Genomic DNA, 12,892 nt, shown 5'->3' with positions numbered 1-12,892 from the left:
ACAGAGTCGGCTGATTTGCTCCACACGGGACGAACCTTAAATAGATCGGTGTAGTTTTACCGCCAGCGCGAAACCACCTGTGCCTCCCTATCTAACACCCATTCTATATTGAAGTAACGAGGGGGTGAATATATTTCCTATTTTACGCAAGTTACTTCACAAACTTCATAAGTTAGAAAACTGTTGGACCGTAGATTGACTGCCTAAGAGACTGATGCAACTGTCAATAAAAACTAATCAACCACTATTTTCGTCTCATCTCACTTATTTACTACATTCAACTTCTACGCGTCGATTTTCATCTAATTAGTCATTCACGATGGATAGTTTGTCAAGTGTTGCAACTTGGCTATCTTCGCTTCCATAGTAATAGGCCTAAGCTCTATCATGACTCATGTCATAAATGCCTTCACTCAGGCAGATCCTTTTGATTCCTTACGAGACATTGGACACTTGGGCTTCTACAATATGATAGGCAGCGACGTTACTCAGGTCGACTTCAAATGTTTCTTTTCATGCAAAGGGTCAATCATAACGGACACTCAACTTTACTAAGAGACGCAACCTGTCTCAGCCGACCTAACACTGGAAATGCTGACGGTAACGTTACTTTATACGTCCCTAGAAACAAGTCGACTATTCTCAACGAAGTCTTGGATTGTTTACCCTGGACCGTGGCAGATATGGCAGCCAGCGCTGTCTTGGCCGGTCGCGGAAATTTAGGGGGAGTTGTGACGGACATCGCCTTGCTTCTTTGGAATGAAACGACCCCAGAGCTAGATGAGACAACCTTCTAGAGAAATAATACATCATCAATACAGTCTAGCCTCAGCCCCATGGTTGTTACCGCTCTTGTCAAGTGTTTTGTTCTTGAATGGAGCACTGAATTGGATTACCAGATGTACCACGATTTACCAATGGAGCTGTACCTCGGGTGACAACATTGAAGGGGCAAGAAGTAGAACTAAATTTCTCAGAATTGTTCAATTCAAGTTACAGAGGCATATCATGAAACAGACAATAATAATGTGCGAGACTGCGCGTATATTTACGACAACAGCCATCACACTCTTTCCTTTATAAAAAAAATCACTATGTAATATACTTTCAGAATTTATCATCGACGCCTCTAAGCTTTTCTTCTGCTCGTCTCTCTTTTGTCAGTTTCCACCACCATCCATGGGTCTCATCCATATTCTGTTCTATCACCGTATCTTCTTTCCATAAATCTTCCGGTTCATCCCAGGGCTTCGGGCTCAGTATGTAATGAACATTCTTAACCTTTTCATCCTGCCAAATAGGCTTGTGCACCCCGTCCCACCGCAAGGTTTTTAATGCGTTGTAAATATATGGCAATGCAACCCACCGACCATGGAATACGTCTGCAAGTAGCGACTGGTCGGCGAAATCATAGGTCGAGGTCGTAGGTGTAGAAAGCTGGGCAATGATCTTATCATAAACAGCACGAGAGGGATTTACGACCTGAAGACCACCATTAGGTATGGCTAAGCCTACGGTAGCTGCAGCACCTGTTGCCTGAGCCAGCTTCGGTGATCCATGTTGGGTTGTGTAGGCACAGTTTTCCGGAATCCTAAATTCAGTCGTATTAGTACAGTCCAGCTTTTCTTTATTGCGAGATAGTAGTGCAATACCAGTCTTTTGGGTAATGAGGCTTGCTGAGAGGATTGCAGACGCAAGCATGACTCGCTCCAAACACGCGATCTCCAGAGCCAGCCATATCTGGGGAATCCAATTCAAGGTCCATCAGCTCGTCCATGTTTTGGAGAACCAGCATATCACTGTCGAGTTGCACGACACGGTCATAATCAATTAGTGAAAATGGCGTGAGCTTGCTCCAACAATCGTAGAAACGCGTGTCATTGGTATATTCTTTGGGTACCGATGGAAGGAGGTAGGGAACATGACGCTTCGCAATTTTCCGAGAATCCAGAGCTGCATGGCCTTCGGCAGGGAAAGAGTCTGTGTAGAGAACCACAAGCGGGTATTTTGAACCGACTTTTCGGAGGCTGAACTCAAGAGTGAGAAGTCCAGGTAGGTACGAAAGGTTTGTAATCAGCGTGGTCCATACTGAGAATGCTTAGCCTGCTGGAAAGAACCACGCAACATGTCGAATCGCAGAGCGTACCTTTAGTGGCACCCAACGTAGGGGGCTCACTGTCAGGGGACATTGTTGAACGATTTCACAATGCACTCTGGAACTTGGATCGGTAGGAGTAATATTTGAGAGGATGCGTCCAAGGGCAAGATTAGATCGGTAGGGTATATTTTACCGAAATAAATCGCTAGTACTGATTACGTGCTCGCTTCATAGGCTTTCAGCAGTTGTTACCTTATCTCCCGGTACGAAGCTAACTCTTTTCAGATTAGTGGGCACGTGCGAAAGGGCTAGTCATCCATCTTAGGACTTCCACGCTGGTTCCCGCATATTCAATCTAATCTTGTATCAACGCTGTTTACATCACAATGGCGGGGCTAATGGAACCGAGTGCGAGTGAGAATGAGTCTCTCACATCGGTGACGGGGCCAAATCTTGAGAATGAGCCTCTCATGCCCGCTTATGTGGCGATTCAGCCCGCTTCAGCAACCGAAAGTAGAGATTATCCGGATCAGGAATCCAGGACTAAATTGTATCTCTTTTTATTGACGCTCAGTATGGGGGGGTGAGCCAGTGCCTGCTTTGCGGAATTATCCGGTTACATGGCTGACACAGCGTTCAGCCTTGAGATAGTCTGGTCTGCCCAACATTCTAACGGCTCTGTAAGTCATGTTGATATAGATGTATCTCGAGATCCTAACGTTCTCCCCTTGGAAACAGCCATTTCTAGCCTCCCTGGGAATGAGCAAGTCTTTGCTAGCCTTTGTCTGGGTTGCCGGTCCTCTCACGGGGATTATCGCGCAACCGTACATTGGCATCCGCAGTGATAACTGCCGCAGTTCCTGGGGTAAAAGGAAACCGTTTATGGTGATCGGAGGTGCAGCAACCGTGATATTTCTATTGGCTTTGGCGTGGGTCCGAGAAATAGCCAGTGTTATCACTGGCGTTTTCAATATTGATGTTCAGTCCGATGGAGCAAAAGTAACGACCATTGTCATTGCAACAGTTTTGGTATACTGCTTAGATTTTTCTATCAACTCGGGTATAAACGCTTTCAATTCTCAACAAGTGAAATCATCTGACTTATCCTCTTTTAAAAGTACAAGCAGCAATAAGGGCTTTTATCGTTGACAATGCTCCGGCTCATCAGCAAGATCAAGCTAATGCCTGGGGAAGCCGTCTCGCTAGTGCTGGGAATATTTTCGGCTATATCCTTGGTTACATGAATCTGCCAAAGGCGTTTCCAATCTTTGGAAATACCCAATTTAAAGTCCTCGGTGTTATTGCAAGCTTTTTTCTGGCAATTACACTTGCGATAAGCTGCTCTTACATTAAGGAGAAAGACCCTCGCAAGGAACGACCAGCATTACAAAACCTGAGTATAATTTCATGCTGCACTCTGACTCTCAGATATATTCCGCGACTTTCATTACGGATACGTAAGGTCTGCGGAATTCAATTTGCGGCGTGGTGTGGATGGCTTCCTTTCTTGTTCTATTCGACGATGTTCATCGGGCAGATATATGCGAATCCCATCTTTGAGAAAGATCGCGATCTATCGGATGGTGAAATAACTAAAATCTGGGAAGATGCTACGCGTATTGGCACGTTTGCCTTACTTATTAACGCGGTCATTTCGTTAGTAGCAAGTGTCGTCCTACCGCTGCTCGTTACACCTTCAGATAAGGAAATCAAAAAGCCAGGGGATGCCAGCATCAATTCTGAGCTGGAACGGCCAGTTTCAACTCCCGATATCTCGGGTTGGACTACGGTTAATGAACACAACACAGAAACCCAGAAAAACAGACGTGACGTCTCAAAATTTAACATTCCTGGTCTAACGCTTAAGCGGGCATGGCTGCTTTCACACGTCCTCTTTGCGGGCTGCATGTTCAGTACAGCTCTCATCTCTTCTGTACAAGCAGCTTCGGCCATAATAGGAATTGTCGGTGTTTCTTGGGCTGTTACATTATGGGCGCCGTTTGCATTCATCTCGGCCGAAGTTGCTCAGTACAATCAAGCAGAAACACAATCACAAGACGTCCAAGGGAGGCCATACGATGAAAGGGTGGTGCCCTGGGCGACTGATGACTATGAAGGCCCTCTCGTGGATGATGAGGATAGGGCAGCCAACCAATCTGGAGTCGTACTTGGTATACACAACATATGTGTCTCGTTTCCGCAGATAATTTCTACCCTTATCAGCAGCGGGATATTTCATGCGCTGCAGAAGCCTCGAGGGGAACCTTGGGATGACAGTGTCGGCTGGGTGCTGCGATTTGCAGGCTGTGCTGCCTTGGTAGCAGCATTTCTGACGAACTCTATGTAAATAACAGTATACAAGTATATAACGGAGCAGATAAACTAATATACGACAGCGCTTGTCCCTGTCAACGAAAATGGGGATAGGGGCCACATAACAAAGTATCGTATTCTGTTCTAGTACAGACCTTTTTGCAAAAACAAGGAAACATTAAGATGACGTCCCGACGGTGTCTCCCGTCGCCTCTCCGTGCGAGATGAGTCAGGGCTTCCGGCTCACCGAGGCGCATATCAACGAGGCTCCTACCCCCTAGTTATTACATTGCTTCCAGTGTTACAACAATTTCAAAAACAGTTCGAACACGACCATCTCCCGAATCTAACGGTATTTCTAGGATTAGCACCTAGATAATCATGATTCATTGATATGACTACTATAGGAATAAAAAAGGCAAATTCCTTCTTCAGATGCATTGGCGGCGTCATATCTGGGGTGTTTATTATTTTATATCGTAAACTTTAAATATTAAATTTTTACTATCCTTTTTATTTATATTTCCTTGTTGTTCAATGTTCTCTTTTGTAGCATTGTTATTTTTCGTCTGTGTTATTAGCTACTTCTAGAGTTCTAGTAATATTTTTGATCTATGGAGCCTGTTTTATTTTATTTTATTGTTTTCTTATTGTTTTCCGGTCATTGATTGACTTATTTTAACCAATTTGGTATAAAAATAAAAATAAATCTAATCTAATCCTGTAAGATCGTACTTTTGTGAGCAAGGACCACCCAGAGTGTCTATTATATATATGTTTTTAATCGAAATCTTTAAGATTATTATTTTTTTATAATAATTGTCGGGGGAATCAATAAAAATAAAAAATATATTATAAAATTATAAAATATAACGATTTCTTAAAATTAAAATAGAAAAAGATTGAAAATTTAAGTTCTTTTTTGTTTTTTTTTAAAAATCCGTCACATTCACCTAGATAACACTTGGATCCTTCCCAATGCTACATATGCATTCTAATATAGGTACAGAACACAACTAATTTAGCAAAACGACTAGTTTTATCTACGTTTCACAAAAACAACCCAACATTGGAATATGAGATTTGCTACACAAAGTCGCCACCTGGCATACATAGTCACATTACCCAACATAATGTACACAGTACCACGTACTAGTAGAAAATAGATTGCGTCACAAGGCCGCTTAATTTTACCAATCGAACACATGAGCAATGCTCCAAGTACGAAAGATTGCGCCAACTCTACCCTTAACTTTGCCCGAACCACGGTACATACCATCACCGACCACGGCCTACATACGACTGGTATCGGGACAACACAGAGAAGATAGGCTGGATTCGGAATAACCCCTCTCTTCCCTCTTTTTCAAGAATCTGTTTTTTTGTTTGTTTTTGTTTAACTCTTTTTTTGTGTGGTTGTTTTGGGAGGGGGAGGAACTAAATTTATCCCTTGCAGCGGGTTGACGCAAGCATTTATCATGTTTCCGGGCAAATCACAGAACGCGCGTTCCTGGGTGGTGAAATATATGCAATAGTATGTCTACGATTTGCACCCAGTAAATAAATACGGACACAGCAGATGGAACGAGCGATGCTGGCTGGAGTTGAGCGTTATCTGGATCGAAAAGAGCTTAAACTGGGTATATTAACCCAACCAAGCATGAGACTAAAGCCAAAAACAGGGTCCAACCGCCGAGCTTGTGTCAAAGTAGTCTGGCCTAGAGAGGAAAGTTTAACGCAGCGCCGAGACCGCAGCAACTGCAAGGGACCGGTCGTTCAAAATAGACACTGGCCGGTTCGATATGCTGTGATAAACCTGTGTAACATTGTGCTTGCCAGTCAGATGGTGACATGTTGAGGAAACTAGACAGTAATTGTGCTTGCGACTGGTTATTTATTCCTGTTATCAGTTACTCGTCATGTATCAGACTGGTAATTTGCCATCCCGGTCCTCTTTTCTGTAGGGCACGTCCCTCTGTGAAAGGGGAGGTGAGGCCTGTCAGGACTACGTATTGTCTCATCTCCACTAGGACAAGGTGGAGACTGCCTGGAATACAGTCCTACAGAATACAAGTGAAACCAAGGCCTTGTGCTTTCTGGGGTTACTTTAAATAACCTTCGCATTCTCGCCAGCACATTCTCCCAATTTACCTGTTTTCAATTATCGAATACTTACTCGCCTACGAACACGTAGTCGCAGGACGGCTGTTGTTCTCGTCCATCCCTCCGTTTACCGCTACTGGAATGCAAACGGGTTGCTAGGCGCTTAAAAGGGTACCGCATGCCTGACAGGACAAATACCTCGACAATCCCCCTTTGTTCACTTATCGACCGCCATTGAAAGCTGTCTCCTTTTTGTCGTCATCGTGAATATCATTACCTATTTCACAGACTTCTCGACATCCTCCTCTCGCCTCCAGCGAATTTGTAAGAAGGCGTCTTGGTGGATAGACAGCAGTACGTGCATTTGCATCGACAATGTTACACCCAGCGGAACTACCGACAAAAGCTGTCGTGGGCGTTACGATAAACGGCACGACGAGCGCGAACAACTCAGAGAACCATATCTGCGAGGCACGATCGGGCGTGTTACCTCCATCACCGATAATCCAATCTGTCCAAGCATCTACCGTTGATTTTGACCCCCATCTTGGAGCAAAACCATGCTCACCATTTTACCGCCACAACGACAACGACTCCCTCGAATACCTCAAGGACGAGGCGACCATCTTGGCACAACGATATGGATCCAATGACCTGGAGAGCGGGCCATCAAACACACCTCATAAACGTTCGCTGGACATCCACGGCGTGCGACAGTCGAAATTGTGGATGAAGAAGAAGAGGCGATGCGACTGCCTCTCGTCATTGACCAAAAGACAGCGCCTCGCCGTCAAACTTGTGATTGCGTTTTTCATCGTCGGCGCCATGGTCGGCATCGCGGTCGGCATTACAGCTGCCGTGGGAGGCGGCGTATGGAAATCGCACGATCAGCAAGGCACCATCGGCGGCTAGGGTTTTATTATCGTTTGGAGTGGGAGTTTTTCGTTTATTTGGACATATACCAGTTTTGTAATTTTTGCTCTCGATTCCGCTTTGTCTCGACCATCGACCTGGTCCTACCGAGGCTGAGTTGTCAATACACCACTGCATCGGAATCACTGCAGCTGACTTGACAGGAGTTCATCGCTGGAAGATCCGCGTACTGTAGCATAGCCGGGGCTGTTTTATGTTATGTATTTCCTAGAAGAGTGGCATGAGCTGGGCTCGTCACGCAATAGAACAGGAGAAAAGGAGTGAATCAATTCGGTTCTATTTGAAGTTGCAGTTGGAAGTTGTAGCAGTAGGACTAGGCTCTCTAAGCAGGCAACCGCGGCCCGCAACAACATAACGCCGGGCCACGTGACGGCGCGCCGGGTATTTCAACTCGCACAACCAATCCGAGTTTTCCCTCTCTTTTTTCTTTTCTTTCCTCATCAAAAAGTAACAGAGTCAGCCACGACCATCGTTCAGCCTTTCCCCACGGCGATGTGTTGCCATGACCCTTCGGGGTCTCTTGATTCTGGAGACCGACATTCCTCGATAGGAAGTTTCCTTTCCGTTGAGTCCTCTTTGGTGAGGGCGATGGATTGGGGATGCTGATGACGGGATACATATAAGCGAAGTAGAGCCCACCTGCGTAGACTGCGAGTTCCTCATGCTCATGCAGATGCAGGATTGAGTAAAATGCCGAATAGGCGTCTTCTTCCTAAGAGGATAAACGTTCATGGCCGTGCTCGTTGCAAATCTCCCTCCCTGCGCCACCTCTGTCCAGGCTTGCAGTTGGCGGTGTAGATGCCAATGAAATCATGACGGGGCGCCGCCTCCAGCCCTTGTTATAAGGTCGTCTGACTTTGTATTGAATTATTGATCGTAGTAGACAAAGCCAGCGTTGCATTGCGACGCGAGAATATGTCCATACCGAACGTGTTCCGACGCGGCGGCATGTTATGGTCTTGCCATTCTGGGCAACCAAGGGCTCGAACAACCAAGCGTTTGTAGGAGTTCACCGTATAGGCCATTCTTCGTGACATTCTCGACTTATGTGCTCTATTGCGAGCTTGCATTTTTGTGATGGTCCTTCATTCGTGGGCTTTCCAACACGCCAGAAGGAGTTCTTCGCGATGTTCCGGATTAGAAATAAAGCAGCTCGACAGCGCTGGCTTCACTTCGTTTTTCTTCTTCTTCGTGATCAGCGAAAGCGTTGACAATAGACCGATTTGAGTGGTCTTTTCTGTAGTTTCTTTTCGTTCCAGTCGTTCCTTTAGACTAGTCATTCATTATTACTTTTTTTACCCTACGAGCCGGTGCGTGACAGACGATACTAATTTCAAAACACCAAGATGAAGACCATCTACACAGCAATTCCCTTGGCCGTATTGGCTGCCGTTGCACAATCACAGGAGCATGGCCACCCCCACGACTCTGGCGTGCTCGATTTCTTGGGCGGCAACACTGAGAAGGGCGATTTTCTAGGAGATACGTATGACCATGATTTGCTCGCCGACGGCTTCAACAAGCCTAACAAGAAACCCGAGGGTCATGGCCCCGACCAAGGTCCCAGTGCGGGTGCTCTGAACGTTCCTCGTGATGGTGCGTCTGGATTTGACCCCTCTGCTGGATTTGATGCCCACGACGCCGCGTCCAATATCAACTCTCCCAAGTTCAACTCTCCGACCATCTCTCCTGATGTCAACTCTCCTATCAGTGGCCCTCACAACTTCAATGCACAAAAGGGACCACACACTAATGGCGGAGATAACGAGATTGACGGCGGATACAAAAACGACAACATCGTCATCACCCAAGTGGCTGACTACCAGGGTCAGGCTGCTTCGGAGCAGGACAACTACATTGCTCCCCCGCCGCCACCACCCCCGTTCCCTCACGGAGGCCCTCCTCCTGAGGGGCCTCCCCATGGTGTTCCTCCCCACGGTGCACCACCTCACGAAGAGGGTGGTGAGCATGGACCTGAGCAGCTTCCTCCCGGCCAGCACTCTGAACCTCAACACCATGTCCCAGGACCCTCTGCTGAGATTCCAACCCCGGAAGGTGGACCAGGCCCAGCTACTGGCCCTGAACACCACGCTCCACCTGCACCAAAGGAGGAGAAGCCAGAGCCTGCTCCTCCAGCACCCCATGGCCCCCCACAACAGGTTCCTCAAGAGTATCCTCACCACGAAGAGCCTCCCCACGAAGAGCCTCATAGCGAGGAGCCCCATGCCCCCCCTCAACAGGTTCCTCAAGAGTATCCTCACCACGAAGAGCCTCCCCACGAAGAGCCTCATAGCGAGGAGCCCCATGCCCCCCCTCAACAGGTTCCTCAAGAGTATCCTCACCACGAAGAGCCTCCCCACGAAGAGCCTCATAGCGAGGAGCCCCATGCCCCCCCTCAACAGGTTCCTCAAGAGTATCCTCAACAAGAGCCTCATCACGAGGAGCCCCATGCCCCCCCACAACAGGTTCCTCAAGAGTATCCTCAACAAGAACAGTCTCACCACGAGGAGCCCCATGCTCCACCCCCTGCTGCGCATCCAGTCCCAGCCCAGCCCCAGGAAGAACCCCCTCACCCAGACCGCCAGGGAGCGCGAGAAACCCCGTGCACATTCCACAACCACGAGACTCCCTATCCTCAAGCACGACCACAATCTGCCGCTCCCCAACCTGAATTCGGCCAAGGCTACCCCAAACCCCTTGGATCAACCCCAGGTGCTCAGCGTGGTGAAGGTGAGGCCTACCCAGCCCATGCGCACATCAGCTACGCCGCCCAATCCAGCGCTGCTTACTCTGCTGTCCGAGTCCACACCGCCAAGCCATCTTCAGAGGCACGTCCTCACGTCTCCTACCACGTTGAGGCACACTCGTCTTTCGTAGTTGTTAAGCCCTCGCACACACCTAGCACTACGTCCGCTTCTCGCGCTGTTGCTACTCCCGCGCCTCACCCCGGCCCCAGTGCTACTTTTTCTGCCTTTGCTGGTGGTGCTGGCTCTTTCTCTGTACCACAAGGATTTGGCATGGCTGTTGCAGGTGCCCTTGCTTTCCTCCTGTGAACATCATTAAAAAATTGCATGGGGCAAATTCCAGACTCTTATAACGGAGGCAGCTCAATCTGGGTCATCATTTTCAATTTGGTCGTGTCTTCATTCCGGGCCGGTTCCCGCACCTGGATGATTTATGTCATCCCTCCACTCTTTTATCATGTTGGAACTATTATCGACAATTCTCACCCGAGTCCTTCTTTCAGTCGACTCTGGTTCCAACCGATCGAAAATCCTTGTCCGGTACAATGGCGCTATTAACAACCGACTCGACAACCTTCCCGGCATCACCGATGCAGCTGTTTGAAAGCCCCCGAAATACCATGCAGCAACTCGTATATCTAATTGTTCTGCATGCGTCTGGTTTTTTTATTGATTAGACTCTTGTTTTGAATTATCTAGTAATGGCATAATGTATTCATTCGTTCTTTACAACACTTGCTCCAGTATCAACATAAATCGTTCCTAGATTTCATTTCTTGAATTAGTCATCCATCCACTGCCCTTGTATAATGTCTCCCTTGATGTCAATCTACCCAACCAGACACACCTGACGGGATCTTAAATCCTTGGCCGCACTCGGTCGCCAGGCTTTCACCATCCTTTGGACGAACTTTTCATGTAGCTGAAGGGGGTCCCTTTCGCTTTGCTTCCTGCCAGTCCAGTCTGTTAAGTATTCCTTTACTACGTAGTAACAGCAGCTACTCCCAATAATACCATCAATGATGTGATGGAACGCTTATTTGGCTTGACAGTACTTGAAAAGTACAGGCAGGTATGATTACAGCGTACATACCTGACAGTCACAAAACAACATAAACATATTACATACCGTGAACAATAGATAAATATAGAAATCAAGACTTGCAGTAGTGTCCCATGTCAAGTGATGGGCCATCGCCAACCTCGCGCCCGAAAAGCACGCTTGACAAGCTCCAGATAGGGATAGACATAGCTTTTCTTGCGTCAATGTATCGTAAAATAGAAACATTTCGATCAATGAGAGACTTTTTCATAGCTCTACCGTCTCCGTAACATGCATTTGGAGATGTGACAAGAACGTGCATCTGGAAGATCACCCCGGCGAGCTCAACGACTGGTGCATGTAAATCAGGAACATGAAGCTAGGGGAGCAGGCAGCGTTAGCGAGCATGAAGCTATAAATAAACCAACTTGCTTTGTTAACGAGGACGAATCGGAAAGGGTAAACAAGATCTAGGGATAGACAAAAAAAGAAACAATAGCACGATGAGAGAGGGGAAGAGGGGAAGTTAGTCCCGATTACATGACCATGTAGGTAGCTATGTCCGAACAAGGTAGATAACCGGTGAAATTGATCAATTGCTATTGGTTTTTAACAAACTTTGATACGATCTTCGGCCGGGGTAAGTGCCAAGTAGTGAATAGAAACTAGGACAAGCGGTCAATATTTTTTTGTGTATCGACGAGGGGGAAGACAACCTACCAGTCGGAGGTCGCCGCTGGTTTTTTTATGCTGGTTACGCCGAGCTAGACTCTTAAGGTCATTTTTTGGCAACAGAATCCCGTACAAAATCACCAGAGAGCAGAGGGGATGCGGCGTGAGGTTGTATTAAAAAAGGACAAGAGTGGAGATTATGTTTCTATATATAAAGACGCTATCCATATATTATTAGCGATTGATGGGTTAGTGTTCTATGAATAGAACAGTGTCACTTGATGGGCGCTTACGTGAAACGTACTATTTCGCACTATCACTTGACAGGCCAATGACGGGTAACAGGAGCACAAGGATGCACGAAACCATAGAATCTAACTACATATGTACTAATTTGCTTTGAACGTTTTTAATTGGACTAACGCGACAGGCTTGAATATTGGGTCTGAATAACACCCGTTGGAGGAATACCCTGATCAGCCCCATTCTTTCCTTCACAGTTAGTTTCGACACGAATGGAAGCAAATAAAATACACAATTTCGTATTGGCCATGGTCTATACATCAATTTCCGAGTTCTGGGCGGATGGCCACCGACGGGCTTCATCACTGCGGTCCTAAAAGTGATTGGCAAACGGGATTCTTATTTAGGCAAGGTTAGCGCCGACATGTTTCCAAAAATGGCATCTTCAGACTTTCCGTGCCCGGACCTACCACTCCCACGGGTCCCCTGGCCACATCACACTCGGCCTCGGCCAATAGCAACCGTTATCGTGCAGGAGACGAAAACATGCTACAAAGTTCCAACTTCCAAGGATTCTGGGCAGCTGATCTCCTCCGTGTGTGGAAATACTCGTTGCAAGTCAGCATGCAGATGCATAGAGGCCTTATCCTATTTAGGAGTACAGTGGCCGTAGTCTGGAGAGGGGAAGAAGAAATAATGCCGATGCATGCGACCCTTACTACGGGATCATACATGGAGAGTGCA

At 47.0% G+C, this 12,892-nt stretch overlaps 4 protein-coding genes across 4 annotated transcripts; 3 read left to right on the top strand and 1 right to left on the bottom strand.

Moving 5' to 3' along the window:
- Positions 1–1,107: 1,107 nt before the first annotated feature.
- On the bottom strand, positions 1,108–2,189 carry TRUGW13939_00674 (uncharacterized protein; the record flags this gene model as incomplete). The annotated part of the gene is made up of 3 exons (XM_035483881.1): positions 1,108–1,591; positions 1,653–2,088; positions 2,147–2,189. The coding sequence occupies 3 exons, from the start codon at positions 2,187–2,189 to the stop codon at positions 1,108–1,110; spliced, it is 963 nt and encodes a 320-aa protein (XP_035339774.1).
- A 295-nt stretch (positions 2,190–2,484) lies between these two features.
- Positions 2,485–4,445, top strand: TRUGW13939_00673 (uncharacterized protein; the record flags this gene model as incomplete). Its single annotated transcript, XM_035483880.1, has 4 exons — positions 2,485–2,681; positions 2,739–2,778; positions 2,837–3,215; positions 3,271–4,445. 4 exons carry the CDS (start codon positions 2,485–2,487, stop codon positions 4,443–4,445), a joined length of 1,791 nt encoding a protein of 596 aa, XP_035339773.1.
- Positions 4,446–6,889: 2,444 nt separating this feature from the next.
- Positions 6,890–7,426, top strand: TRUGW13939_00672 (uncharacterized protein; the record flags this gene model as incomplete). Its single annotated transcript, XM_035483879.1, has 1 exon — positions 6,890–7,426. The coding sequence occupies one exon, from the start codon at positions 6,890–6,892 to the stop codon at positions 7,424–7,426; it is 537 nt and encodes a 178-aa protein (XP_035339772.1).
- A 1,367-nt stretch (positions 7,427–8,793) lies between these two features.
- TRUGW13939_00671 (uncharacterized protein) lies at positions 8,794–10,500 on the top strand (the record flags this gene model as incomplete). The annotated part of the gene is made up of 1 exon (XM_035483878.1): positions 8,794–10,500. One exon carries the CDS (start codon positions 8,794–8,796, stop codon positions 10,498–10,500), a length of 1,707 nt encoding a protein of 568 aa, XP_035339771.1.
- Positions 10,501–12,892: the final 2,392 nt, after the last annotated feature.

The sequence above is a fragment of the Talaromyces rugulosus genome, chromosome I (assembly GCF_013368755.1).
Source record: "Talaromyces rugulosus chromosome I, complete sequence".
Classification (NCBI taxonomy): Eukaryota; Fungi; Ascomycota; class Eurotiomycetes; order Eurotiales; family Trichocomaceae; genus Talaromyces; species Talaromyces rugulosus.
Note: the sequence above shows the minus strand (reverse complement) of the source record. Positions and strands in the feature narration are given on the sequence as shown.